The sequence below is a fragment of the Mastacembelus armatus genome, chromosome 13 (assembly GCF_900324485.2).
Source record: "Mastacembelus armatus chromosome 13, fMasArm1.2, whole genome shotgun sequence".
Taxonomy (NCBI): domain Eukaryota; kingdom Metazoa; phylum Chordata; class Actinopteri; order Synbranchiformes; family Mastacembelidae; genus Mastacembelus; species Mastacembelus armatus.
The window spans coordinates 26,001,776-26,026,844 of NC_046645.1; the positions used below are offsets into that span (position 1 = coordinate 26,001,776).

General features: G+C 42.8%; 1 protein-coding gene and 1 long non-coding RNA gene across 8 annotated transcripts; one reads left to right on the forward strand and one right to left on the reverse strand.

Annotated features, from left to right (window-relative positions):
- Window positions 1-964: 964 nt before the first annotated feature.
- On the reverse strand, window positions 965-9,543 carry chp2 (calcineurin-like EF-hand protein 2). 7 transcript variants are annotated; one of them, XM_026295988.2, is made up of 8 exons: window positions 8,991-9,145; window positions 8,297-8,382; window positions 7,950-8,022; window positions 3,149-3,229; window positions 2,691-2,815; window positions 2,533-2,594; window positions 1,826-1,948; window positions 965-1,485 (listed from the first exon to the last, which is right to left on the reverse strand). In XM_026295988.2, the coding sequence occupies exons 2-8, from the start codon at window positions 8,373-8,375 to the stop codon at window positions 1,432-1,434; spliced, it is 597 nt and encodes a 198-aa protein (XP_026151773.1). In that variant the 5' UTR covers window positions 8,376-8,382; window positions 8,991-9,145; the 3' UTR covers window positions 965-1,431. The 7 variants fall into 7 exon arrangements, with proteins under 7 accessions (XP_026151773.1, XP_026151781.1, XP_026151759.1 ...); XM_026295996.2 differs by lacking the exon at window positions 8,297-8,382 and having other exon boundaries at window positions 8,991-9,495; XM_026295974.1 differs by lacking the exon at window positions 965-1,485 and having other exon boundaries at window positions 1,641-1,948; window positions 8,991-9,543.
- On the forward strand, window positions 9,098-13,365 carry LOC113123764 (uncharacterized). The gene is made up of 4 exons (XR_003294979.1): window positions 9,098-9,234; window positions 10,494-10,527; window positions 11,261-11,330; window positions 12,512-13,365. It is a non-coding gene; the product is annotated as an uncharacterized LOC113123764 (long non-coding RNA).
- The last annotated feature ends 11,704 nt before the right edge of the window (window positions 13,366-25,069 follow it).

Below are 25,069 nucleotides of genomic sequence, written 5' to 3' on the forward strand. Positions count from 1 at the left end.
AACAGCATAAAAGAGCACAGTCACTAGATAATGTTGCTAAAACACAAATGTAAGTGATGTTTAGAACCAACCTTTCAGAAACATCCTGTTCAAGCTGAGATGGTCCAACTGGTTCAGGAGCCTCATCGTCTTGCTCTGTGTCGGACTGTCAGTGGGTTGGACTTGTGGGTCGTATTGTTGTTCTTTCGGCGCAGACTTGAGGTGAGTATATAGCCTTCGGCTGTTGATGTGGTTAGCATGGACTGAAGCCTACATGCCCCCAAAACAAAACAACCATGTCACTGAAGTCTTCTAGGACATCAGAGCACTGATCGTGCTCCAAAGGGGTCTCTCATGTCAATGCACCCCTGTTCTGTCCACAGGCACTTTGCAACCTGTGCATAAAACTGATGCAAATCACAAATACATGGACTAAATTAACCCAAAATGACAAGACAATAAACCCAAAATGCTACTAAGCTGCATAAATAACATGAAACTTTCACATCTCTAAGGCAGTCAACACAGGGAACTGACGACGACAGCTCCAGACTGATGTGGCTCCAGGAAAAACTCTCCCTGTTTTCTGATATAATAAAAATGCAGTAGGGATTAAATCTGGCATGGCCAAGACAGATTTTTTCAGGGCTAAAAGTGTTTATCTGGTCAGATGTGTTGGACAGAAGAATACATGTAGTCGTTCAAAAATGCAGCTCAAACATGGAGCCTCATCCAGAGCTGACCAAGCTGCAAACATATTTTCACCCAGTGTTTGGAGCACACCAGCTGCTCCTTCTGTTCCTCTTCATCCTCACATTAAAAGCCAAATTGCTTCCTTTTAAATCAAGAACTGTCATTTTGCTTTGTTGTTTTCTTCAGTGCTACACAGCTGGAATAAGTAAAATCTGTGAGCTGGAATTTGGATCTGTCTGCTGAAGATCACAGTGGGTCTGCAGAGGCAGAAACATGATACACTGATACAAAACAAGAGCAGAAAATCCTTTATTTAACGACAGAACTGGCGGTTACAGCGTCACACTGTTATTTCTTACCTACAATTAATACTACGAGAGTAGACAAGCACATGGTTCGTTACACCAGATGTAACACTGGGTTGTCCCGTTTGTCCACCTGGTCTAATGTTTTGGGCTGAACATGGATGGTCTGTGGCAGCTGTCAGACCTGACACACGAGTTTTTTTACTGCCACGTGGAGGTGAGAAGTTTCATTTAGTCTTTCTTCACCTTGGCTCCCCTCCTCTCTGTCCAAGCAAATGTGTGATGTGCTTTTCAAATCACCAGAGCGTGTAGATGTGGTCATGGTCACAGCTCATTGAGAAAACACAGTAAAGAAAAACACTGGTGTAAAGCAGTTTACCCACTAATCTCCTTCTTCCTGCTGGGTCTTTTCAATCTAACCAGGAACATCCCACAGTGTTAGCGGGTTGTGTCTTTACCTCAGGAAGCGAATACTCATCTTTTGATCGATGTTCACTTTCTCCAGGGACTGAAAACAAAATGACAAAGATCTTTTTAATTCTTCTTATGCCATGTTACATTCTCTTCCTACCACACATGCAGCCATTTAAAGCCAATGTTGCAGTACAAAGGGTCTCTTCATGATTCAAATGTGTTTTTAATGTTCTACTTTTATTTTTAGGTGCTACAAGAAGTGAAGAAGAATAAAAAATCATGCATTGAGAACATATTCAAGGCATTTACACCAAACTTCTGAACATCACTGCACTGATATTTGTCCGGATCAATATCCTAAAGGTTCCAAATGTACTTTTGATCAGTTGAGTCTTCATCGCTCTCTGACAGCGTGTGGTCTTTGCCTCGCTCACCTTTCTGAACTCCTCAAAGGAGATGGCGTCGTCTTTGTCCAGGTCGGCCTCTTGGATGGCTCGCTCAGCAATGCTCTGCAGCTGCTCCTCTGTCACCTGCATCTCCAGCATCGCCCGCAGCACCTGTGGATCAAACCAAGCATCAAGGCCCCGACAGACTTTTGGTGGGTTGCGTTGTTTTTCTTGTTCATTTAATTAAACGAATGAATGTTTTGTTTAATTACTACACAGATGACACACAGTTGTATCTTCCTATTAGTTGGTTTGTTGGCCTGTGGGACTCCTTTAGGGATATTTGTTTCTCTTGGAGGAGAGATTTTCTGTAAGTGGGTTGCCAGTCTCCTCCTTCGTCTGATTATGATTTATTATAGAGCCAGCTTTATAAAACTGATAATGGATGATTAGTAGAGAAGCAGAGTGATGAGAGAATTTTCTTTTGTATTTTATTGTTATTTAAAGCTGTGATTCTGGGCCCTGACTCAAATCCACTGAAACCTTCATGAATCTGAGATGACAACAGTAGATTAGACTCTTTTAGTGAAGGAGCATCAACTGAAAGATGGAGAAAGAATTTTTTTTTTATGAATTTCCAAAATAAGTTGGAACTTATTTGCACAGTAGGATGGAGAATTATTAACTTATTGAGAGTAATCCTAAAGTGTGTTCAACAAGGGTTCTGTTCATTTGTTCAGTGATGAGTTACAGACCTGAAGAAGCTCCTCTCTAGAAATCTTTCCATCTCTGTCCTGGTCATACAGCTGGAAGGCAACTGAATGTGGGGAACAGACAAGTGATTTTCTAGATTTTCTTTTGCAGACCACAGGTTCATTTCAAAAACCTGAAGAGCAAACAAAACCGCACTGACATTTCAGCTTCCTGGTCCTGCTGCTGGCTGGCTCTTGCTGCATCCCGTCTCTGGCTCTGTTTGTGTCAGTGGGACGGAAATGAGACAGAATCTGGACAAATGTGGGGAAGTCGAGCGTTTCCTGTCTGGGATAGAGAGGAAAGGGAGATGCATCCTGTTTCCTGTCAAAGTGACCAACAGCCCTAGAACAAACCATAATGTGGACTGAAGTACCACCATAACCTTAATGAGGTTCAGTTTGTCATAGTTATCTCCTGCACCAACAGCTTAAATATCAAAAACATTGAGATGTGGAAACCTGTAATGGTCTACAACAGTGACAGGAGATTTACAAGACAGCAGACAAATCTCAAACACTGTGGTGTGCTTGGAAACACAGTTAGTGTTCCTGTGAAGCAGCACTGTAGTTAATGAGCTCTATAGAACAGCAGGCCTTTAATAATGTGGTTTAAACGTACCCTGGAGAGAAAAAAGCACCGATGATTCGGTCTCCGATGGGGTTCATGGCCAACTCCCGAACTGCTCCGAAATCCTCCGCCCTGAACCAAACACTGAGTTTAATATGAAATCTACAGGGTTTAGGCATCAGACATCATTTAACCAAAACCACCATTTTTCATAATGACCGCCGCCCTCAGCGAACCGCCGGTGCGAGCGACCCGCGGCCGGCCAGAGGTCGAACTGCGCCTCGGGCGTGAAGCGGCTGACCGGGAGCCCTTCAAATGAGAGCAGGATTCAGAACAGAGCCGGTAGCTGAGGTGGGGGATTTTTTTCAGTTACCCCGGTCCCGTGCTCGACCGATAAATTGTATTTCCAGATATAACACTATCACCAAAGATCCTCGGACAAATTTGAATAAAGGCCTACAAACCATATACCCAATTAAAGGATAAAGTCTCACGATTCAAATGGTATAAAGCAATTTAGGATTGAATTATCACAGCCACTACAGTTTCTTGATGTTTAACAAAAGGACTTCAAGACAGACGGCTGCCTCGGTCTGGAGCTCTCCAGTTGTTTTGTTATTTTTGTTAGTTTGTGTAAGCGCGTTCGTTTTTCTGCAGTGAGGACTCTTCACAGTAACTCAATTTAGTAGATTTATTTGCATTGAAGAATCATCTACATGTACATGGACCTCTCCTTGTTCGGGAAATCGCAGTCTGTAAGTAGTTATCTGCAACCAACTTTCCAAAGAGAAGATGCTATCCTTAGCATTACACAAACATATATATGAAAATGTGTGACTATCTGATTGGTCTATACTGATGGGGGCAACCGTGGTTTTAAACTTAGTTCCCCTTTGATTGGTGTACTGTCCATTCCTTCGACACTCTTCATCCAATCCTGTGACAGAGCGCCCATCTGTGAAATCTAAAGAATTCCAGTGTTGCCAACTTAGCGGTTTTGTCGCTATATTTAGCGAGTATTCAGACCCCTCTAGCGACACATTTATAAAAAAGCGACTAGCGACAAATCTGGCGACTTTTTCTGGTGTTACTTGAGACTTTTGGAGACTCTGATGTGTCTGCACTGTTCTTACACTTCTCAACTTGCTGCATTAGCTGCAGCCGCGGGCCCCTCCCCCGTCCCAAAGCCTTCACAGGCGGCCCAGTCCTCTCGCAGCAGTCCCTCCCTCCCAGCTGCAGTCACAGCAGGAAGTGTTCACGCCTCCGCGTCCCGACTGCAAATGAATCGCGCGTGCGATCATGTATGTGTGTGGTCTGTACTGATGCATGGCATAATAAAAAAATACAATAAAATAAAATAAAAAAAGGTCAAATGTTCTTTGTCTAAAATAAATCACTGCATTTGACTCAAACAGCCTCAGTCATTTACAGCAAGGCAAATGTGTTTATTTCTGAGAACTTATTAACTGCAGGCCGTCATGCTACATTATATGGCACAGTACAAATACTTTGAGTGTCCCTTATTCTGTCCCTTATTTCTTATAAAGAATCACAATTGTCTCTTACTTTCCATTTCTGAAGTTGGCAAAAGCGTCCATCACAATTACAGCATGTGCCATGGACATTATGCAAATTACGCGATGACGTCATTCAGTAACTTCTAGCGACTTTTAGGACAGCCAATAGCTACTTTCCTTACTGACGAGTTGGCACCACTGACTGTTTCTCGGTACCCCTCATTGTGCACTCCCAGGATATTTTTCCTCCAATTTTTGCACACTCGGACGTTTTGTTGAGCATTTTAGTTGGCGGAGCAGATGCGCTTCTCAGGAAGCGCAAACGCGGGAAGCGCGCTGGTGCGCTGGTGAAACTTCGTCAGCTTCCTCAGGACAGCGCTGCCCAGCATACACCTGGCGAACCTCCGCTCTCTACCCAACAAGATGGACGAAATACACCTGCTTACCTGGATAAACAAGGACCTTTCGAACTTTGCTGCTCTATGTTTCATGGTGACCTGGCTTAATAGAGCCATACCGGACAGCGCGCACCATCTGCACGGAACTCAGACGCAACAGGGAATCGCGCGGTGGTGGGACATGCTTTTACATCAATGAGAGGTGGTGTACAGATGTAACAGTGTTGAGGAAAATCTGCTGTCCTGACCTGGAAGCGCTTTTCATTAACTGTAAACCCTTCTACTTACATCTTACATCAGTTTCTGTGAGGACATGTGCATTCCTACCCGGATCTTCTTAACATACAACAACGACAAACCGTGGTTCTCTGGAAAACTCAGACAGCTTTGTCAAGCCAAAGGAGATGCCTACAGAAGTGGTGATCGGGTCTTGTATAATCAGGCCAGGAACACACTGAACAAGGAGATCAGAGCAGCTAAGAGGAGCTACTCCAAAAAGCTGCAAAACCAGTTTACAGCTAACGACTCTGCTTCAGTGTGGAGAGGCCTGAGGACAATAACCAACTATAGGACTCCATCCCCCTCCTCAATAGGCAATCAAACCCTGGTGAACGATCTGAACGAGTTCTATTGCAGATTTGAATCACCCCCCACCCGCTCTGATTGTCCTCCAGAGCAACCATAAACACCTTTAACACCTTCAACCATTAACCCCCTCACCCCACTCCTATACTTCAGACCAGTGTGGACGATGTGTGTCGGTTCTTCAGGAAGCAGAAGAGAAGGAAAGCACCAGGACCAGATGGGGTTTCACCAACATGCCTCAGAACCTGTGCTGACCAGCTGGCTCCCATCTTCTCTCTGATCTTCAACGGATCACTGGAGCTGTGTGAAGTCCCTGCATGCTTCAAACGCTCCACCATCATTCCCATCCCCAAGAAGCCAAAAATCACAGGACTCAATGACTACAGACCAGTGGCTCTGACATCTGTGGTCATGAAGTCCTTTGAGAGACTGTTGTTGGCCCACCTGAAGAACATCACTGGACCCTTCCTGGACCCCCTGCAGTTTACCTACCGATCCAATCGGTCCGTAGATGATGCAGTCAATATGGGGCTGCACTACATCCTGCAACATCTGGACAAACCAGGGACTTATGTGAGGATTCTGTTTGTGGACTTCAGCTCGGCGTTCAACACCATCATCCCATCACTCCTCCGGAATAAACTCTCCCAGCTCTCCGTTCCTGACTCTACCTGTCAGTGGATTACAAACTTACTTCTGGCCCCTGCGTCACCAGCACCGGCGCCCCCCAGGAGTGTGTTCTCTCCCCACTGCTCTTCTCCCTCTACACAAATGATTTGTGTAGGGCAGGTTAAAGCATTTCTTTAAGGTTGTAGCATTTCTGTAGCATTTATGTTTACTGTTTGACCCTTTGTAGCATTTGTATTTATGTCTATTTGCACTGGAGTACCCCCCCTGTAACTAAACAAATTCCTTGTGTGTGTGTGCTCACACACTTGGCAATAAAGCTCATTCTGATTCTGATTCTGATTCTGAAGATTACAAATACAGTACAGTACACTAGTTCTGACCTTTTCTGTCGTGTTACTTGATATGTGTACTCAGACATGGAGTGTCATATGTCCTTTTATTCATTAGAATCCAGAGAACAAAGTGGCACTATGTTCACGATCGATCCGGCGCCGAGTTCGAACCACGTCGCTGGCCGCTTCACCGGGAGCCCTTCAAACGACGGCAGAACCCGAAGGGGGATTTTTTCAGGTTAATGTGCGTTTAAGAGACAGACTTCGAAACACGTGACATTTCCATAGTAACCAGAGCAGCAGTAGTAAACACAGACGCACATTTCCAGATGTACTGAGACACAAAAACACACAGACACACAAATTAAGACATTAACAAATACATTCAGCCAGACAAACCATTGCACACACCCGTGGACACATACAGAGCAAGAATCCAACACATTTATTGTTGTAAATTTTCATTTGACAGGACTACCAAAGCTGAGGTGGGGGATTTTGCAAATCACTGCAGAGGCCAGATTTCGGAACCAAAGAAACATTTTTCACAGTTCACATTTTTAACATGCCAAGGCTGGTGACTGTGTGATGAAAAAAATGTCAGTGGGCCTCCCACTTCCGTAATGTATTTTCACTTTTGTTGGGTGCGCTGAAGAGCCATTCTTTTGAAGTCGTTTATGAAACCTATAAAATATAAAATTTTCAAATTTGAGGTCGTTGCGGAGAAAAATAATAATAATAGGGAAAAATAATATTCCTAACGATCTCCAGGCCCACGTCCGCCCGGCAACCGCATCATATACATTTTTTTCTGAAAGGTCTCGCACATTGCCACGTCATGGTGGGGTGTGGGTCAACGCTAGACGCTGTCTATAGCCCCCCTTATTCGTCCCTTGCCCTTTGAGCAATTATAATAGTCCCTATGGCGTGACCTTTGGTCGGTGCTCGGGCCTAATAAGAGCAGAATAGAAAAAAGGAACAGGGTATTTAAACAATAAAAATATATTATAAATGAAAACGGCTAATATTGCACTCTGGTATGTTGCATATTTACAAGTTTGATTTGTTAATGAGATTAATGTGAGAGGACAGAAAAGTGTTGCATGTCCACTAAACATAAATACATTACTTACAGGATTCATTCGAAATATCTGCAAAATCTAGAAGCTTTTCTTTTACTCCTCTAATAAGAATCATGCAGTGACAGTGTGACATTTCCTGTACCAAGCACTTTGTTAACCTTAGTTCCGGCATAGAATGAATGAGCTGTGGTTTATGTAGTTGACAAATGAAAACATATTTGGAAAGCACACACCCTCAGGCTGCTCTCACTTTGGATTATAACAGTTTACACACAATCTGGAATTACACTAATATTACTGTGACCAACCTGAGCTCTCCTCTGTGGCTTCTGTCCAGAAACTCAAACCTCTCGTACAGACGCAGGAGGTGAGCAGCAGAGACTGCAACACAGAGGATGGTCGATTGATTACACACTAATCAATGGCAAACATCAGTAAAACAGTAGGAAAATTAATCTTAAAGTAAAAGTGAATCAACAGTCCTAAACTTGAGTATGTCACTGGTTCAAGCTGAAGTAGAGAATCAAAAGTGTCAAGTTACTTCACTTTCTGCAGGACAACTGCTGCTTAACTTCCCAGATTTCACTTGAATTCTGACATTTCCATTTGTTCACCATGTGACCTTTGTGAGCGTGAATGTGTTTGTTGAATTCACTGTTGTCTGTTGTCTGAGGCCGAGCTGGTTTGGTCTGCACGGTGGGTTTGTTGACAGTTGACAGGACAAAGAAAGTCATTCCGACCCTGGACAGGAGGAGATTAGGACTGAACAGAGACGTGCTGAACACAAAATGACCGACAGTGTGTGTATCAGCAACCACAGTTCAGGGTGTTCACACACAGACTGAGATAATCAGTCCTGATGGGTTTAACCGAGCGTTCACACTGACGCCATCACACTACACAAACAAAACCAGAAGCGTTATGGGAAAATAATTTCTTTGTGTTTAACATGAAAACTACTGAAAAAGCAGAGTTTTAAAGCTTAAAGTTTTAAATGTGCCTCTGCAGATGTCAGTAGAATAAATGTGTGAAACGTCAAAACCTGTTCCCAAACACACAACTGTGGATGTGCAGGTCATGTCTGTTCATGTTATGAAGAGATTTGTTGCAGCAGCTGTGACTTCATGTTTCACACCAACAACACAGCCACACACAGTTGTTGTCACATGGCTGTTCACATGTGACTCAACTCAAAGACTCAGTGACTTTTCAAAAGTGTTAATGATCATTAAAGCTTTGCTGAAGCTGTTTTTCTGTAATGTGACTGCTCTCCTTTCTTTCCTAGTTCTCCCCCAAGCTCATCCTCTCTGTAGAAAAACAACAACTGAAGCTAGAAGATTTCAACTCACAGCCAGTTTCCTGCATGAGCTCCTGGGCACGTGGGATGTGGTTCATGCTGGAGCTGCTGGAGCCCATTCTGCTGCCCAGACAAAGCCAACTTTCTGAGTTCTGAGCTTCCTTATGGTGTCGATCTCCAGCTACAGTATCTTTCCATCTGTCCTGCTGCAGACCGTCTGCACCCTGCTCTGACTGAGGCCTCCCACCACTGACATGACAGACATGCTGCTCAGCCAATCACTGCTCTCCTCACAGGTACTCACTGATCAGTAGCTTTCTTAGACCTGCCCCTACACATTCTAGGATATTTCAATAACATGCATCCTGAGGGACTCACAGGTGAGCTGCCACAGATTAAATAAAAAAGGCTGCACCGACAAAGCATTGACTTAAGGGTCTGAACATGTTGTTTTAATACATGGAACAATTAGAGGCTTAGGTTTTTTCTAACAGCTAGACAGAAGAAACCAAGGGCTGTGCAAGTCCTAACTTTGGGACCACTAGAAGTCATATACAGCACTTTACCATGAATGTCACTAATGTCATCAATGTGACTGTAATCATTAACAACTATGAAACATGCAGGTCATTGCTCATTAAAGGCATGTTTTGTGTCAAACCTTGTGTGTATAATAAAGCCATGACACTGGTGTCATAACACTTTCAGTTCAGTAACTAACATCACTTAATTAATGCCACTATGGTAGAATTTCTAAAAAACAGGTGATGTCTCAATGGACAGTGATGAAAAAAAGGCTTATTTTAAAAGTACACAAGTTAACAGTGTACTCAAGTCACAAACATCATAATGAATACATAATACTGACAAACATATGATTTTTTGTTTTGTTTGTTTGTTTCCACATAGTCATTTCATAATGGATGGATGGATGATTATAAATATCTGTTATAGTTGTTATTTCCACAGATCTGCTGATTGGTTACATCTGTGTCCTCAGTATAGTTAGCTGCAGGGATGAGACACAGTAAAACCACAGGCTGTGTCTTGGTGTGTTGACACTGTCGCTGAGGAGCCTGCACCCTGTCTGTCCATTCATGGACACTGGATGGAGCCATTTCCACATAAATGCTCAGTCGAACGGCAAAACATCCAGATAGAGTTGGACTTGTACTTCTGTGAGGACTGAAGATACACTCAGTGTGGATGGGCAGCAGAATTTTATTGATAAAGGTTTATAAAGGTATTATAATGTAGTTGTAAGCAGATATGAGGATAGTTTAATGTCCATCCATCATCTATACCCCCTTATTCCTAACCAGGGTCACAGGGATCCGCTAGAGCCTATCCCAGCTCTCTTTGGGTGAAAGGCAGGGGTCCACCCTGGACAGGTCACCAGTCCATCACAGGGCCACATAGAGACAAACAACCTCACACACTCACACTCACTGCTATGGGCAATTTAGAGTCACCAATCAACCTGACATACATGTTTTTGGACTGTGGGAGGAAACTGGAATGGTTTAAAGTATTTTTTGTATTTCTCTACAACTAGAGCTGCTCTTGTGAAGGACCTGGCAAATAAAAAGGTAAAATGACACATACAGCTCTCACGACATAAGCATCTTCATATAATGAATATGAATTACCATGTTAGCATAAGCACTATTCATTTTAATGTTAATTAACTTTATGTTAATTAAAGATGCTGTTGAAAGCTCCAGAGGGAATCCAACAAATGGACCTCAAGTTAATTTTACGTGTCCAGCTTTTATTTCTGAGGTCGAGAGTGAAACTGAAATTCAACATGTAGTACAACTGATCGATAACATTTAATTAAAACTAGTATAAATGTACTCAAAACCAAGAATAAAGACAAGTAAAGTAACCCAATACATTCGAGCTGAGCTTCCCTTTCAGCAGTGCTGTTTCTATCACCCTACCAACTTAGATTCATCATGTGGGCACAAACAGCAGCCTGAAAATACCACACTGACCATGCAAACATATCAGAGCTCAAAATGAACAACAGGTGTGACAGCTGAAACCCAAACCTGCCTGCTGTACCACAAACTGGGGATTTTACATCTGATTCGCCTTCACAAATCCAACCTGTTACTGCTGGAGCTGCACCTGAAACACCAGACCTGCACTAACATAGACAACACTGATTCTTCCTTCTGACAGATGGATTTATCACCAAACTGAGCTTCAAAGCGCCCTCTGCTGGAAACACCAGAGATAACCCTCCTTCGTCCTTTAGACCGTTTTTGTGTCGGCCATTGTGGATTGTCTGTTCTACTTTCTGTCTCCATTTCTCAGAATTCACACCTCTTCACCTCCTCTCTGTCGACCTGTTGAGGTCTTTCCCGGCCCTGGAATGAAAGTGCAGGTATGTTTGGTATGCACTTAGAGGTACAAGTGACGCGTGGGCAGGTACACATGGCACAGTAATCACACAGAACAATACAAAACAAAACAGGTTAGGCTTTGGAAATCCCTGTGTCCATACAGCTGGTGTTGCAGGGATGGTTATTGTTTGGGGGAGACACAAGACGCACCTGCACTTCGGAGTCACATGTGGATTACAAAAACTCAAACTCTTGCCAACCACTAAAAGATGTTCACAAGCCCAAGTCAAGTCTGGAGTCACTTTGGGGCGGGTTGGAAGTCCATTAATGTAGGACTCGACTGTGATGTGTCTGCTTGACAGGAGATCAGTGTTGATGAGTTACAGATCTTAGGCTGCAGACACACACAGCTCTGCTCTGATCGGCCTCACTGGGCTTTTGTCCAAACTGTCATAAGCAGTCAAACTGAAAGCTGGCCGAAATCCAGCAGGAAATGAATGAAGTTTTCCTGCCTGAGTGACCTTTGACCCGCTGCCAAGTCCCCTGGCTGGCTCAGATACAGGCAGAACAGGACAGGAAGGTGGTCTGATGTAATTCAGCCTCATACACAGTGTAATTACACAGAAATCTTTAGAAAAAGTACCAAAAAACAGGAAGTGCATTACTGTAAAGTACAGCACACCTGAAATCTTGTCACTGTCCATTATTTGTTAGATCATTTTAAAAAAACAAATGGAAATGTGACACAAATAGTTTGAATAAAGGTTTAACAAACTACAGAGCTCAGTGTCTGCTGCATATCAGGTCTGAAACACCAAAGCTTTACTGAGGCAACATGACCATTTTTTGGTCACTCAGGCTTGTCGACTGGCAAAGAGAAGGAAACAGCCATTTAAGGATAATAAATAAATCAATGAATAATCAAACTAACTGGATATATCACCAGGTCCTACTGCAAATGTGTGGGCAGACAAAAATAACTGGGATGGATTCCCAGAGAGACTTGGTCTTGGTCCAGTCAAATATTTAGGGTAAATCGGTCTGTAATGACCCAGATATGAAGACTGCTGGACTGGTTAAACTGGTCCATTCCCAGTGGGACTGTGTAGAGCAGAACAACTTTTTGTGTCTGTGAAAAAGGCCCAAAAAGTGTCTTGTTAAAACCTATTTTTTGTGAGAATATGTGAAAAATGTGGTTATATAATTGTGCCATTGTTTCCAGAGACAAATGAGAGGTGACACGCTGCAGTCCAGCTTCTACCAGGACAGACCAAGAGGAGCAGGAACGTCCCACTGAGTCCAGGCGGGCTGGTAATGAGAGAAAATTCCTGCCCAGCACAGGAGGGAAAGAACCGCAGAGGAACTGGTGACTGGATGAATGACGTGTTAATGATACTAATTCATCCACCGCTGTCATATCTGAGGTCACAAGAACTCACAGTGAGCCAACACAATCCTAGAAAGAAAACTGTTCAGACTTACTTTCTATGAGGTTTCCTGGTTTGGTCCAGAACCAAATATTTCAACATCCAGTGTCCAGATTACATTTTGTAAATATTAATGAACCCTGGAAGATTGTGCCTGCCACATTCCTGCTCTCCAGAGGATGAACCTTTTCAGTTTTAATGAACTAGTATCTTTCCACTATCAGCATCCTCAGGAAGAGCTTAACACTAGGAGCTCCAGTACTGGTGAGACTAACAGATAAAAAATGAATACTGTGCATCACTTTCACACTGTGGCCAGATTTGACATGTATCGTGCTCCGGTGTGAACACCCTGAGCTCCTAAACTGCCACCATGCACAGACTGAACTGAAATGTGAAGAACAACAACGTCATTTGTGCACAGTTTCCTCCAAAGCTGCTGGGTTCCCATATGTTCCTTCCAGTTTGGCTCCATCAGAAGCTTCTCCATAAATGTCCAACCAATGTGAAGCGTCCTGGTCTCTCCACTGCCCCCCCTCCTCCATGTTGATATTTCCCCCACTGAATGATGATGACAGGCGATATGTGCAGAGGAGGGAGACGTTAAAACAACCACATGGATTCTGATCTGACCGTTCTGACGGCGCTCGCACACTCGGGGAATCGGATCTAGGAGCACATATGGAGGTGGACATCTGATTTGGTCAGTTTACACTGTGGGAACATCAGGACTGATTCAGTGCAGCTAAATGTGAACACAACCAAAGTGCAGCTGAGGCTGATGGGAAAGACATTAGTTTTACAATGTTTATTTGATAATGGCTCAAAATAAAAAGCTGGATTACTGTTCATCCTAACAGGAACAAAAATGTCCAAAGTATGGCAATCCATACTGCAGCAGCAGAGTTGTTCTCTGCAGAAGAACATTACTTATCTGATTGAAAAGTATCAGGCGAGCTGACCAGGCCACGCCGCCATTTAAGGGATTTCCAGATGACTGATGTGTTAGGTTTCTGTTTTTCAGCTGCACAGGAAACTGCTGCACTGGGCTGAGGGTTTTGATATGAACATCACAAGATAAGAAAGACCTTTGTGACTCAAACAGCTACGTCTAATCACTTTCAGTATAAATGAAGTGACAGGTATTCCCTGTGTCACCTGTACACACACAAACAAACACACCTTTTGATTATGTAACAGTGGAGGACAGTTTCTGGTAAAACCCTTCAAAGGTTTACATTTTACTGTCAAAGCAATGCAGTGATTTATTATGAAATTCCAGAGTGTCGGTTTCAGAATTACAATTCTGGCCTAAATCGAGCCCACTGCCAAATAAGAGAATGAATTCCTGCAGTCTGTCAACACTTATGGAAAATGCAACATTTTGGTCAGTGATGCTCATCAGACGTCAGACTCAGTATTGTTTTATCCAGAGCCACAGGATACAGGACCTGGACTGACTGGTCAAATGCTGCTAACACTAAGTCAGTTTTAGGATGATTTACAGCCATTTTCCCAAACCCAATCCAGAGACTGACAGCACCAATGAATGTGGTGTCCTCAGTGTAATGTGTGTGAATCCAGAACCTGGTTCAGCTTATCAGTCTGTGCCGTAGACCTCCATTGTTGTCCAAAAACTATTAAAAACACAGCAGGGAGCCACACTGCTGACCTGGCTCAGGCTCATGGTTCACAGTATTCACTCTCCTTTCTGCCCTGATGTGGCCACCGCCACCAACGACAAACTAAAGTCATCCTGCAGCCCTTACTCTGAGCCCAGTCAGACACTGAACACATAAAACCAAAACCAGGAGCAAGAAGAGGCTAAAGGGACAGAGCTGCGGAGACAATTCTACCAGGCGCTTTACACCATCTGGTGTGTATGCTAGCTCAAAAGCCAGTGTGATTGGGATACACAGGAAAGCAGAGTTTCTGTAATAACACTGATAGTCGGCCTGTTCCTTAGCAGACAGATTTTCAGATTCTTTTGTTTGTCTTTAAAAATGGGTTGCTCCACTATATTTAATTAACCTTTTGTCTTAATAGAGGAGGCTGACTGAGCAGCGCCATCCCACTGGTTTGACTGGGTCCTTGCTGTAACTACTCCTAAAAACTAAAAAAGTCTCTGTGATATTTGTTCTATACTGTGTTTAAGGCAAAGCTGAAGGCTTGTTTTTTCAGCCCAGCTTTTGACACTTAGTGGCCTAACATCCACCTGCAGCTCCTGTTGTATTTTACTGTAATATGTGTAAAGCACTTTGGTCAGTTTCTGTTGTTTTAAAGCACCATATGAATAAACTGATTGACTGGTGATGTCCGTGCTTTGTGTGAGCTCTAATTCCAGCTTCATTCACCAGAACCATTACTGAGCCTCTTCCTGCATCTAGTCCAGTTTCCTGCTGGATACTTGCTGGGCTTCTGTTGGCATTTAGCACAACAAACTACAACAGATTGTCATCTCTTTAAAATATCTTATTTCTCATCTGGCTTCCTGGCTGAAAACCCTGAGACCACCGTCATCGCCTCTTCCTCTGCTTCAATGTTGGGAGTTTCCAGTTATGCTGATCCCCAGACCGGTTTCTGATTTGGGCTTTAAACTAAAGGATCTGACTTACTGGAAGTCTCAAAGAGCTTAAGACTTGATAGTCTTCAGCTCAAGTTGGATCAGTGTAGCAGCAAAGAAAATAAATAGCAAAATAAATTTCCAGTTAGATTTCTGTTTCATTTTGTTACTGTTATGCAGGTGTTTTTTTTCGGTCACAAATTTAATCAGCATCATTCGTGTTTTTATTTCTGCAGTGTCTGCAACCAAAGACTCCTTCAATCCCAGTTTGTTTCAGTTGTGGCTGAAGTTGTGAATTGACACTGGTGGACTCTGACATTTAACGCCCACAGAGGAAACGTCAGAGCTGATAATTCTATTTATCTGTGGCTGATATTGGTCTTATACTGATGACGAGGACAATTAAGGCTAATTATCCACTGTGACACAGTGCAGAAAAACGAAGAACAGAACAGTACAATTCAACATTTACAATCAAATTTAGAGGTACTTGTACTGTATTTGCTACTAAAATATGGTACTTTTAGTTCACTACATATGTGACAGCTGTAGCTGCAGGTTAATATTCAGATAAATATTTTACTGAGAGTTCATAAAGCATTAGCTATTAACTCTCAGCAGTCAACTAATGAAGAGAGTGGCCTGTTCATGTCATCTGTGTGTCAAACAAGTTAGCTGTCATAACCTACAGCAAAGCTGAGAGAGTAAACCTTTCTCTTTCATATCCAACCTGACACACTGGGACAGCCTGAATCTCCAAAAACCAGGCGAAACTGTGGACTGAACTAACTATTCAAACTATTTATGTCATTTACATTAATTCAATTCAATTCAATTCAATTTTATTTGTATAGCACCAAATCACAATACAAATCATCTCAAGGCACTTTACAAAAACTAAAACTAAAAACCCAACAATTCCCTTATGAGCAGCACTTGGCGACAGTGGAGAGGAAAAACTCCCTTTAACGGAAGAAAAAACCTCCAGCGGCTAAGTTTGGGCAGCCATCTGCCTCGACCGGTTGGGGTGAGTGGATACAGCAGAGAGAAAAGAACAGCAACAATAAAGAACAAATAGACACTGCAGGTTGGTGGGGCCAGTAACTGCACATCAGCGATATACAGCTCCAGGACCAGGGACACCTGCAGAAGGTACAGAGAGAGAGAGAGAGAAGGAGAGAGCACAAACTAGGGGAGAGAGAGAGCACAAGGTTAGTGACATTCAATGGTGGAATATACATGTGAGGGGGGAGGAGAGGAAGAGAGGGGAAGGGAAGGGAGGGGAGGGGTAGGGGAGCTCAGTGCACCAATGGTCCTCGGGCAGTCTAGGCCTATAGCAGCATAACTAAGGGATGGTTCAGGGTTGCCTGAAGCCAGCCCTAACTATATGCTTTGTCAAAGAGGAAGGTTTTAAGTCTAGCCTTAAAAGTACAGAGAGTGTCTGCCTCCTGAACCCAGGCTGGGAGCTGGTTCCACAGGAGAGGAGCTTGATAACTAAAGGCTCTGCCTCCCAGTCTGCTTCTGGAAACTCTGGGAACCACAAGTAGACCTGCACTCTGAGAGCGAAGTGGTCTATTGGAATAATATGGTACTATGAGGTCTTTAAGGTATGAAGGAGCTTGATTATGAAGGGATTTATATGTGAGAAGAAGGATTTTAAATTCTATTCTATATTTTACAGGGAGCCAATGAAGAGAAGCCAATATAGGAGAAATATGATCTCTCTTGCTAGTTCCTGTCAGGACTCTGGCTGCGGCATTCTGGATTAATTGGAGGCATTTTATGGAGATATTGGGACATCCAGATAGTAATGAGTTACAGTAATCTAGCCTTGAGGTAACAAATGCATGGACTAGTTTTTCTGCATCATTTTGAGACAGGGAGCTCCTAATTTTGGAAATGTTGCGCAGGTGAAAGAAGGCAGTTCTAGAGATTTGTTTTATGTGTGAGTTAAAGGACATGTCCTGGTCAAAAATAACTCCAAGGTTTTTTACAGTAGTGCTGGAGGCCAGGGCTATGCCATCTAGGGTAGCTATAATTTTAGAAAAGTTATTTCTGAGATTTTTTTGGCCCAAATATAATGACTTCTGTTTTCTCTGAGTTTAAAAGTAAAAAGTTACTGGTCATCCAGGCCTTTATGTCAGTTAGACAGGCTTGAAGTCTGGTTAACTGGTTTGTGTTAACTGGTTTAATAGATAGATACAACTGAGTGTCATCTGCATAGCAGTGGTAATTAATAGAGTGCTTCCTAATGACATAGCCTAGAGGAAGTATGTACAGGGTGAACAGAATCGGTCCTAGCACAGAGCCTTAACAACATTAAAAGCATCCTCTGTGTATTTTTACTGCCTGAAGCATTTAGACAGTATATGCTGGAAGAATAGTGATCAAACGATGTGGGCTTCATAGACAATTGGGCCACTTTCTGGGGAAAACCCAGTCTGGTAGCAAGACACGGCATCCATCCCACTTTGAATGGTGCAGCTCTCATCTCTACAAATTTGGCCGAGTTTATTAGCCGACCTAAAGCCTGACAATCCAGAGTTGGGACCGGGATGCTGAGACTCAGTTTAAAACGCCTCTCTGCAGTTCGGCAAATTTCTGTTTGTAAATGATTTGATAACTGATCACCAAATTGACTTACTCTGTCTTACTGAAACCTGGCATTTGGAAGAAAATTTCACTACAGTAGATGTTTATCTGATAATGCTCTTAATAAATTTAAGAAAATGATTCCATCTTTAGGGCAGCATGGTGGATTAGTAGTTAGCACTGTTGCTTCACAGCAAGAAGGTCGTGGGTTCGCAACCCAGCTTTTCTGCGTGGAGTTTACATGTTTCTCCCTGTGCTTGTGTGGGTTTTCTCCGGTTTTCTCCCACTGTCCAAAAACATGTATGTCAGGTTGATTGGTGAATCTAAATTGCCCATAGGAGTGAGTGTGAGTGTGTGTGGTTGTTTGTCTCTGGATTGGTGACCTGTCCGGGGTGTACCCCTGTCTTTCACCCAAAGAGATCTGGGATAGGCTCCAGCAGATCCCTGTGACCCTGGTTCAGGAAAAAAGTGGGTACAAAAAATGGATAGATTCCATTTTTATTTATATCTATGTCAAGTACCAACACAGTGGAGGGCAACTGCATCAATCCCACTCCCTACCAAATTGATCATATTGTTGACAGTGCTGTAGCCTCACTGCATGAAACGTTTGATACTGTGGCCCCTCTGAAGAAGAAGTTAGGAAATCAGAGGAGATTAGCCCCATGGTATAATTTACATATTCGTACCTTAAAGCAGCATCATGAAGGCTGGAAAGGAAGTGGCGTTCCACAAACTTAGAGGAAATTTTTCTAGCCTGGAAAAACAGTCTACTAACATATAAAAAAGCTACTCCGTAAAGCCAGAACTGCATACTATTCATCACTAATAGAGGAAAATAAGAACAATCCCAGGTTTCTTTTCAGCACTGTAGCCAGGCTGACAAAAAGTCACAGCTCTGTTGAGCCCAGTGTTCCCTTAGCTCTCAGCAGTGATGAATTTATGAGTTTCTTTACAAATAAAATCACAACTATTAAATTCAGCAGATGCTTCCTATACCTGCAATAAATGAATCTCCTACTACAGTAGCTCTTGAACCATCTGCAAGACCTCAGTTATGTTTAGACATCCTTCTCTCCCACAGACCTCTCTGAATTTACTTTATTAGTTGCTTCATGTAATCATCAACGTGTCTCTTAGACCCTATCCTGACTAGACTGCTCAAAGACACCCTGCCATTAATTAACTCATCTTTATTAGACTTAGTACATTTCTATCTAGTATCAGGCTACGTACCACAGGCCTTTAAGACTGCAGTAATCAAACCCTTATTCAAAAAGCCTAGTCTTGATCCAGGTGTCTTGGCTAATTATAGACCAATATCCAACCTGCCATTTATTTCTAAAATCCTAGAAAAAGCTGTTGCTAAGCAGCTATCAGACCACTTACACAGGAATGAACTATTTGAAGATTTCCAATCAGGATTTAGAGCACATCATAGTACAGAAACAGCACTGTTAAAAGTTAGCAACGATCTTCTCTTAGCCTCAGATAATGGACTTGTTTGTATACTTGTCCTCCTAGACCTTAGTGCTGCATTCGACACTATTGACCACAACATCTTATTACAGAGACTGGAGCATATGACTGGTATCAGAGGAATAGCATTAAAGTGGTTCCAATCCTATTTATTGGACAGATTCAAGTTCGTTCATGTCCATGATAAACCCTCCACACGAGCAAAGGTTAGTTATGGAGTTCCATGAAGCTCTGTGCTAGGACCGATTCTGTTCACCCTGTACATGCTTCCTTTAGGATATGTCATTAGGAAGCACTCTATTAATTACCACTGCTATGCAGATGACACTCAGCTGTATCTATCTGTGAAACCTGTTAACACAAACCAATTAGACTTCAAGCCTGTCTAACTGATATAAAGCCCTGGATGACCAATAACTTTCTACTTTTAAATTCAGAGAAAACAGAAGTCATTATATTTGGGCCAAAAAATCTCAGAAATAACTATTCTAAAATTATAGCTACTCTAGATGGCATAGCCCTGGCCTCCAGCACTACTGTGAAAAACCTTGGAGTTATTTTTGACCAGGACATGTCCTTTAACTCACACATAAAGCAAATCTCTAGAACTGCCTTCTTTCACCTGCGCAACATTGCCAAAATTAGAAACATCCTGTCTCAAAATGATGCAGAAAAACTAGTCCATGCATTTGTTACCTCAAGGCTAGATTACTACACATTACTATCTGGATGTCCCAGTAGCTCCATAAAAAGCCTCCAGTTAATCCAGAATGCCGCAGCCAGAGTCCTGACAGGAACTAGCAAGAGAGATCATATTTCTCCTATATTAGCTTCTCTTCATTGGCTCCCTGTAAAATACAGAATAGAATTTAAAATCCTTCTTCTCACATACAAATCCCTTCATGATCAAGCTCCTTAAAGACCTCATAGTACCATATCATCCCATGTGAATGCACAGGTGAACAAACTGAGTCATTCACATTTCCAGTAACAATGGACACCAACAGTGGGTTCTACCTGTTATTTCTAATGTGCCACACCAGCTTTTAGCTGGACACAGACACCAAACGTAAAAATAACCAATCGAGGACAGCTGGGAGAGTGCTGCTATTTTTAAACTCCATCTGGGTAGCGACATGACTGGTCAAAGCAAGGTCTTGCTGGATGATGTCACAATGCATTGCAGAAAAATCTGAATCTGATCCAATGTTTTGTTGCTGCTGCATGAAGCGGTTTGCCGGAGCCGTCCATGGTGCTGATGCCAACTGCAGTGAACAGTGCCCCCCTTTTAAACTTGGGGTGAACAGAGCATATGCTTCTCAGAGGGACCAGAGAAGTCTGCACGTACAAGATAATCCCTAATATTCCTCAGTCTTTGAGAGAAAGAGAAGGTTCTTCAGAGAGAACATCCCAGTGACTCAGCCAATGTCTTAACATCTTTGATAAGAGGAGAGCAAGTGTTTGCACACACACATTTCTACGGCAAGTCTATGGCTCCTCAGTGGACCAGCAGCTCTCCTTCAGACTTCAAGAGCTGCTTTCAAATCTTCCACAGTCAATAGATATTTTTCCCCACAAAAAAACTTAGTAGGCGAGTCCTTTCTATAGGGACATCGCATTCATTCACTCTGTCACCTTATGCAATCGATTCAATGATTTAAGAGCGTCCTTGCTGCTTTGTCACTGTGCAGGCAGTTTTAGTCTGAATGGAACTTTTTGTTTATGACCACATGAATGTGTCATCATTTCTTGAAAAGCCTGGATTTAACAGCATCTGCACTGCAGTGATTTTGGTTTAACCAAAAGATGGTCTGAGCAGGTGGACACTTATTTTACAAACAGTGAGAAGTCTAGGGACTCTCCATTTCCTGGTGTCTCCATTTTGAAGTTCCTTGCCAGATTTCCCTTTAGGAACAAATTCCTGGTGCTGTGTCTGATCTGGTTTAAATAAGATCAGGAGGAAGAGATTCTTTTTTCAAGGGCTGCAGCTTTTCCACTTTTTCCATGCTGCCTTCTTCATGAACTGGTGACATGAGTAATCTGAAGTTGTCCTGAGTGGATACTGTTGATAGTCAAAATATTCGGTGCTATGCTATTTACACTTTTATCCCTTTGTTTAACTTGAAATGTTAAATCCTGTTTTGTTCGCCCAGACCTCCTCCCTAACATTCCTAAGAGCACCAGCTTTCTTCATCTCTATTATCAGATCTCATTATTGGGTAATTTCTCAAATGAGTCATGTTATGTTTTTTAGAACACAGTTTCATCTCCCAGAAACAGCTACCATAACCAGAGATGCTGGTTGAGTTAATCACCAATTCTGCCAGTTATTCGGTGGTCAGAGACAGGTGAATCTGCTCAGTTGGTAAAGGGACTAAATGGTCGGGTTAAGGAGAATGTATGTGTGTATACCAGCTATCATGTAACTCCTTGGTTGTTTCCTGTTATTGTAGTTTCTGTTGATGTTAGAGGCCTGCTGATAAAACATGCCAGCTGAACACTGGCAAGTGCAGCGGATGCAGTAAACAGTCTGACAGTAATTTATAGCAAGGGAAACCCCAATCTGCAGAGAGCGAAGTGGACGGGTATTATTCCAGAGTGACACCTCTGGAGTTTTCAGCTCTCACAAGAAATGAGAAAATATCTGAAAAATGATTCAGCTGTTTTATTTTTTGAGTCACCCTGGAGTCCAGAAATGGTTAAAATGCCCTGATGACTAATCTCAGAAGATGGACATGAGCAGCATGTAAAACCTTTCTTACCTACTCAAATGAATCCGTGTGGATGCTTACTGGCCTGTGTTCAAGAAAAGATGGCAGAGTGCAGGACAATAGACCTGAGGTAAAATGAAAGCCACATGGGGGAAGTTATCTCTGCTCGTGATGAAAATGCAGCTTTATAATGAGTCCCAGCTCAACTTCACTGTCTGTCTGTCTTCACATAAAAATGTGATTCAGACAGCATTATGTCCTTCTCAAAAGGCATTCATTGTGAAAATGAGTATAGCAGTACATTTACTCACAGTATCTGCCAAGAGTGCTTCCTGTTTGCAGACTGTAAACAGGAAACACTCCCATCATGCACGCTACAGTTTTGAATTCACGCCACTGTGCTAATATGCAGTGTGTTTACTTTTGACCGTTCAGTCACTTCCTGAGTTTGTTACTGAGGTTTGTTGGGAAAACCCAGTGGAGATTTGCCAGCTTTATATCTGAACATGCACCGTGTTTGCATCTGTTGTTCTGCATCTAGCTCTGTGGAAGTCCCAGTCGGGTGAGCACCACCTATGCAAAGTAGAAAAGTCACCCTGAGCTGCTCCAACATGTGACCACTGTGACATACTCCACTGGTGTGACAGGACATTTGGTAAATCCCAGACAGTTCTGAGTTCTGGTGCCAAAGTAAACAAAGAGAGGAGGTTTGTTGAAGCATGGCGAGAAATCTCAGTAATAAAAGTTAAAAATCACTAGCTACAGATGGGAAACACCTAAATCACAAACAAGAAGATCTAAATCAAAGCAGCAGAACCAGATAGTAAATCTTTATTCCATGTATCCTCCTTCCTTATCAGCGTATTGCCCACAATGCAACCCAATAACCTACCACAGTTCGGTCAGAGACTGGGGGTGCCTTATCCTCAAGTAGCTAATGTCCCCTGGAGACTGAAGCCTACAGCCTAGACAATGAGCAGCTCACTTCTTTTAACTACACTGGTTTTTCAAACTTGTCGTCTTCAGATCACTTTTCTCCCCCTTAAGTTAAAGACAACTGTATCCAAGGTGTAGTTCAAAAAGAATCGTTTCCTTCTGATCATCCAACATCTATTTATCATAATTATACAGGAAGTATATTGGTTGCCAGTTGGTTGATCCAACTTCCTGTTGTGAGTTGGGAGAAGGCAGCAGGCACCTTCAAGGACACAATGAAGCAGCAAGAGGAGACTTTCTGAAGAAATGAGGAAATATAAGCCTTTATTCCTCGTCCATTATTCCACTTGTTTTCAACAAGAATTGTCATCCTTGCAGGTTTCCTGCCTTCTTCTATGCTTTCTGTATTGTGTTGCTTAAGTGCCCCCTAACCAGAATGGTGAAGTATTGCTGCAACAGCTACACAACCATCTCAGAACAACAACCTTCATAGTAGCAGGAGATCTTAATCAGGCTGATTTATGAACAGTGCTCCATAAATTCTACCAGCATGTGCAGTGTCACACCAGGGGCTCCAGTATTCTGGACTACATGTAGACCAACATTAAAGACCCACACAGAGACTTCCACAGCCCCCCTCTCTGACAGTTTGATCACCTCTCACAGGCACCAGAGTACAGACCCCACATTCGCAAATCAAGACCCACAGTCCAAACTGTCAAGCTTTGGCCAGAAGATGCCATGGTACAACTCCAGGACTGCTTCCATAGAACAAACTGGGAGCTGTTTGCAGAACAGCTCTGACACCAGGAGAGTGAGGCAAGGAATCAGAGCTCTTACAGAATACGAGAGATCGCCTGACTGCGATGTCCACTGCGATGTCTCACTGTCTAGTGAGCTTAACAACTTCTTCGCTTGGTTTGAGAACAGAGACAATCTGACAACGGCTACAATCCCAGCCACAGAGGAGGTTCAGCCGCTGGCACTGAGCACATGCGATGTATGACGTACGTTGTGGAGCGTAAACCCAACCAAAGCCGCAGACTGTGCTGAGCAACTTGCTGGAGTCTTCACTGACATTTTCAACTGCCTTTGTTACTGACATCAATCGCCAAGTGCCTGAAATCAGCCATCATTGTGCCAGTACCAAAGAAAACTAAACATCACCTCTGCTTCAATAGACTGGTCCTCTCACATCAAATACCGTCATCCTGCAAACTGATCACACAACTCCACCAGTTTGGTCTGAGTTCACTGCTCTGCTACTGGATACAAGACTTTGTGACAGCGCGTGCTCAGTGTCCAGCAATGTACAAGTGCATGTCTAAATCAGAATAAGAATACATTATTAATCCCCTGCAGGAAATTGTTTTGTTCCCACGGTGCACATGACACCATAGAAGTTAAAAAAATAGAAGTTAAAAAAAAGGAAAAAAGGAAAAGTAAAATTGAAAATAAAATATAAAATACAGTAATTAAATAAAATTAACTGCCGTCTTTAAAAAAATGATACAAAAAATACCGAAAGACCTTTAAATATACATATTTACATATAACATGCATTGAAACTATGAACAGGTGAATGGGGCAGATTGATTGAGAATGAGATTATGTACAGCCTCAATAACAGACAGATTGAGGAGTTGAGCAGTTTGATGACTATTAGCAGGAATGAATTCCTGTGCCTTTCTGTGTTGCATCGTGGGGGAGTGAGTCTCTGCTGAATCTGCTGCTGAGGCTGAGCAGGGTGTGAAGAGTGGTCCAATACGTATGTTACCTTGGACAACATTCTCCTTGCTGACACTGATGTCAGAGCCCAGCTCTCCCACAACATGGCTGGACTTGTGGATGATTTTATTGAGTCTGTCTGTCCTTCAGTCTCAGCACACCACAGCACACAGGATGGTACTAGCTACTACAGACTCATCCAACATCCTCAGCATCATCCACCTGATGTTGAAGGACATCAGCCATCACGTGTCGTCAGCCGTTTTATTACATGTGGCGCAAACTCGTTTGAGGCTCAAGACGTTGAAAACAGACTTATATATTATATATTATATATTAGATAT

What these genes read in the sequence shown, in the direction of transcription:
- chp2 (XM_026295974.1), bottom strand. Translation starts at nt 8,375, where the DNA reads ATGACTTTCTTTGTCCTGTCAACTGTCAACAAACCCACCGTGCAGACC. An exon ending in GCCTCAGACAACAGACAACA is followed by an intron (nt 8,023 to 8,296) that starts GTGAATTCAACA and finishes TCTGTGTTGCAG; the next exon opens with TCTCTGCTGCTCACCTCCTG. An exon ending in CAGGACCAGGAAGCTGAAAT is followed by an intron (nt 2,595 to 2,690) that starts GTCAGTGCGGTT and finishes CCCCACATTCAG; the next exon opens with TTGCCTTCCAGCTGTATGAC.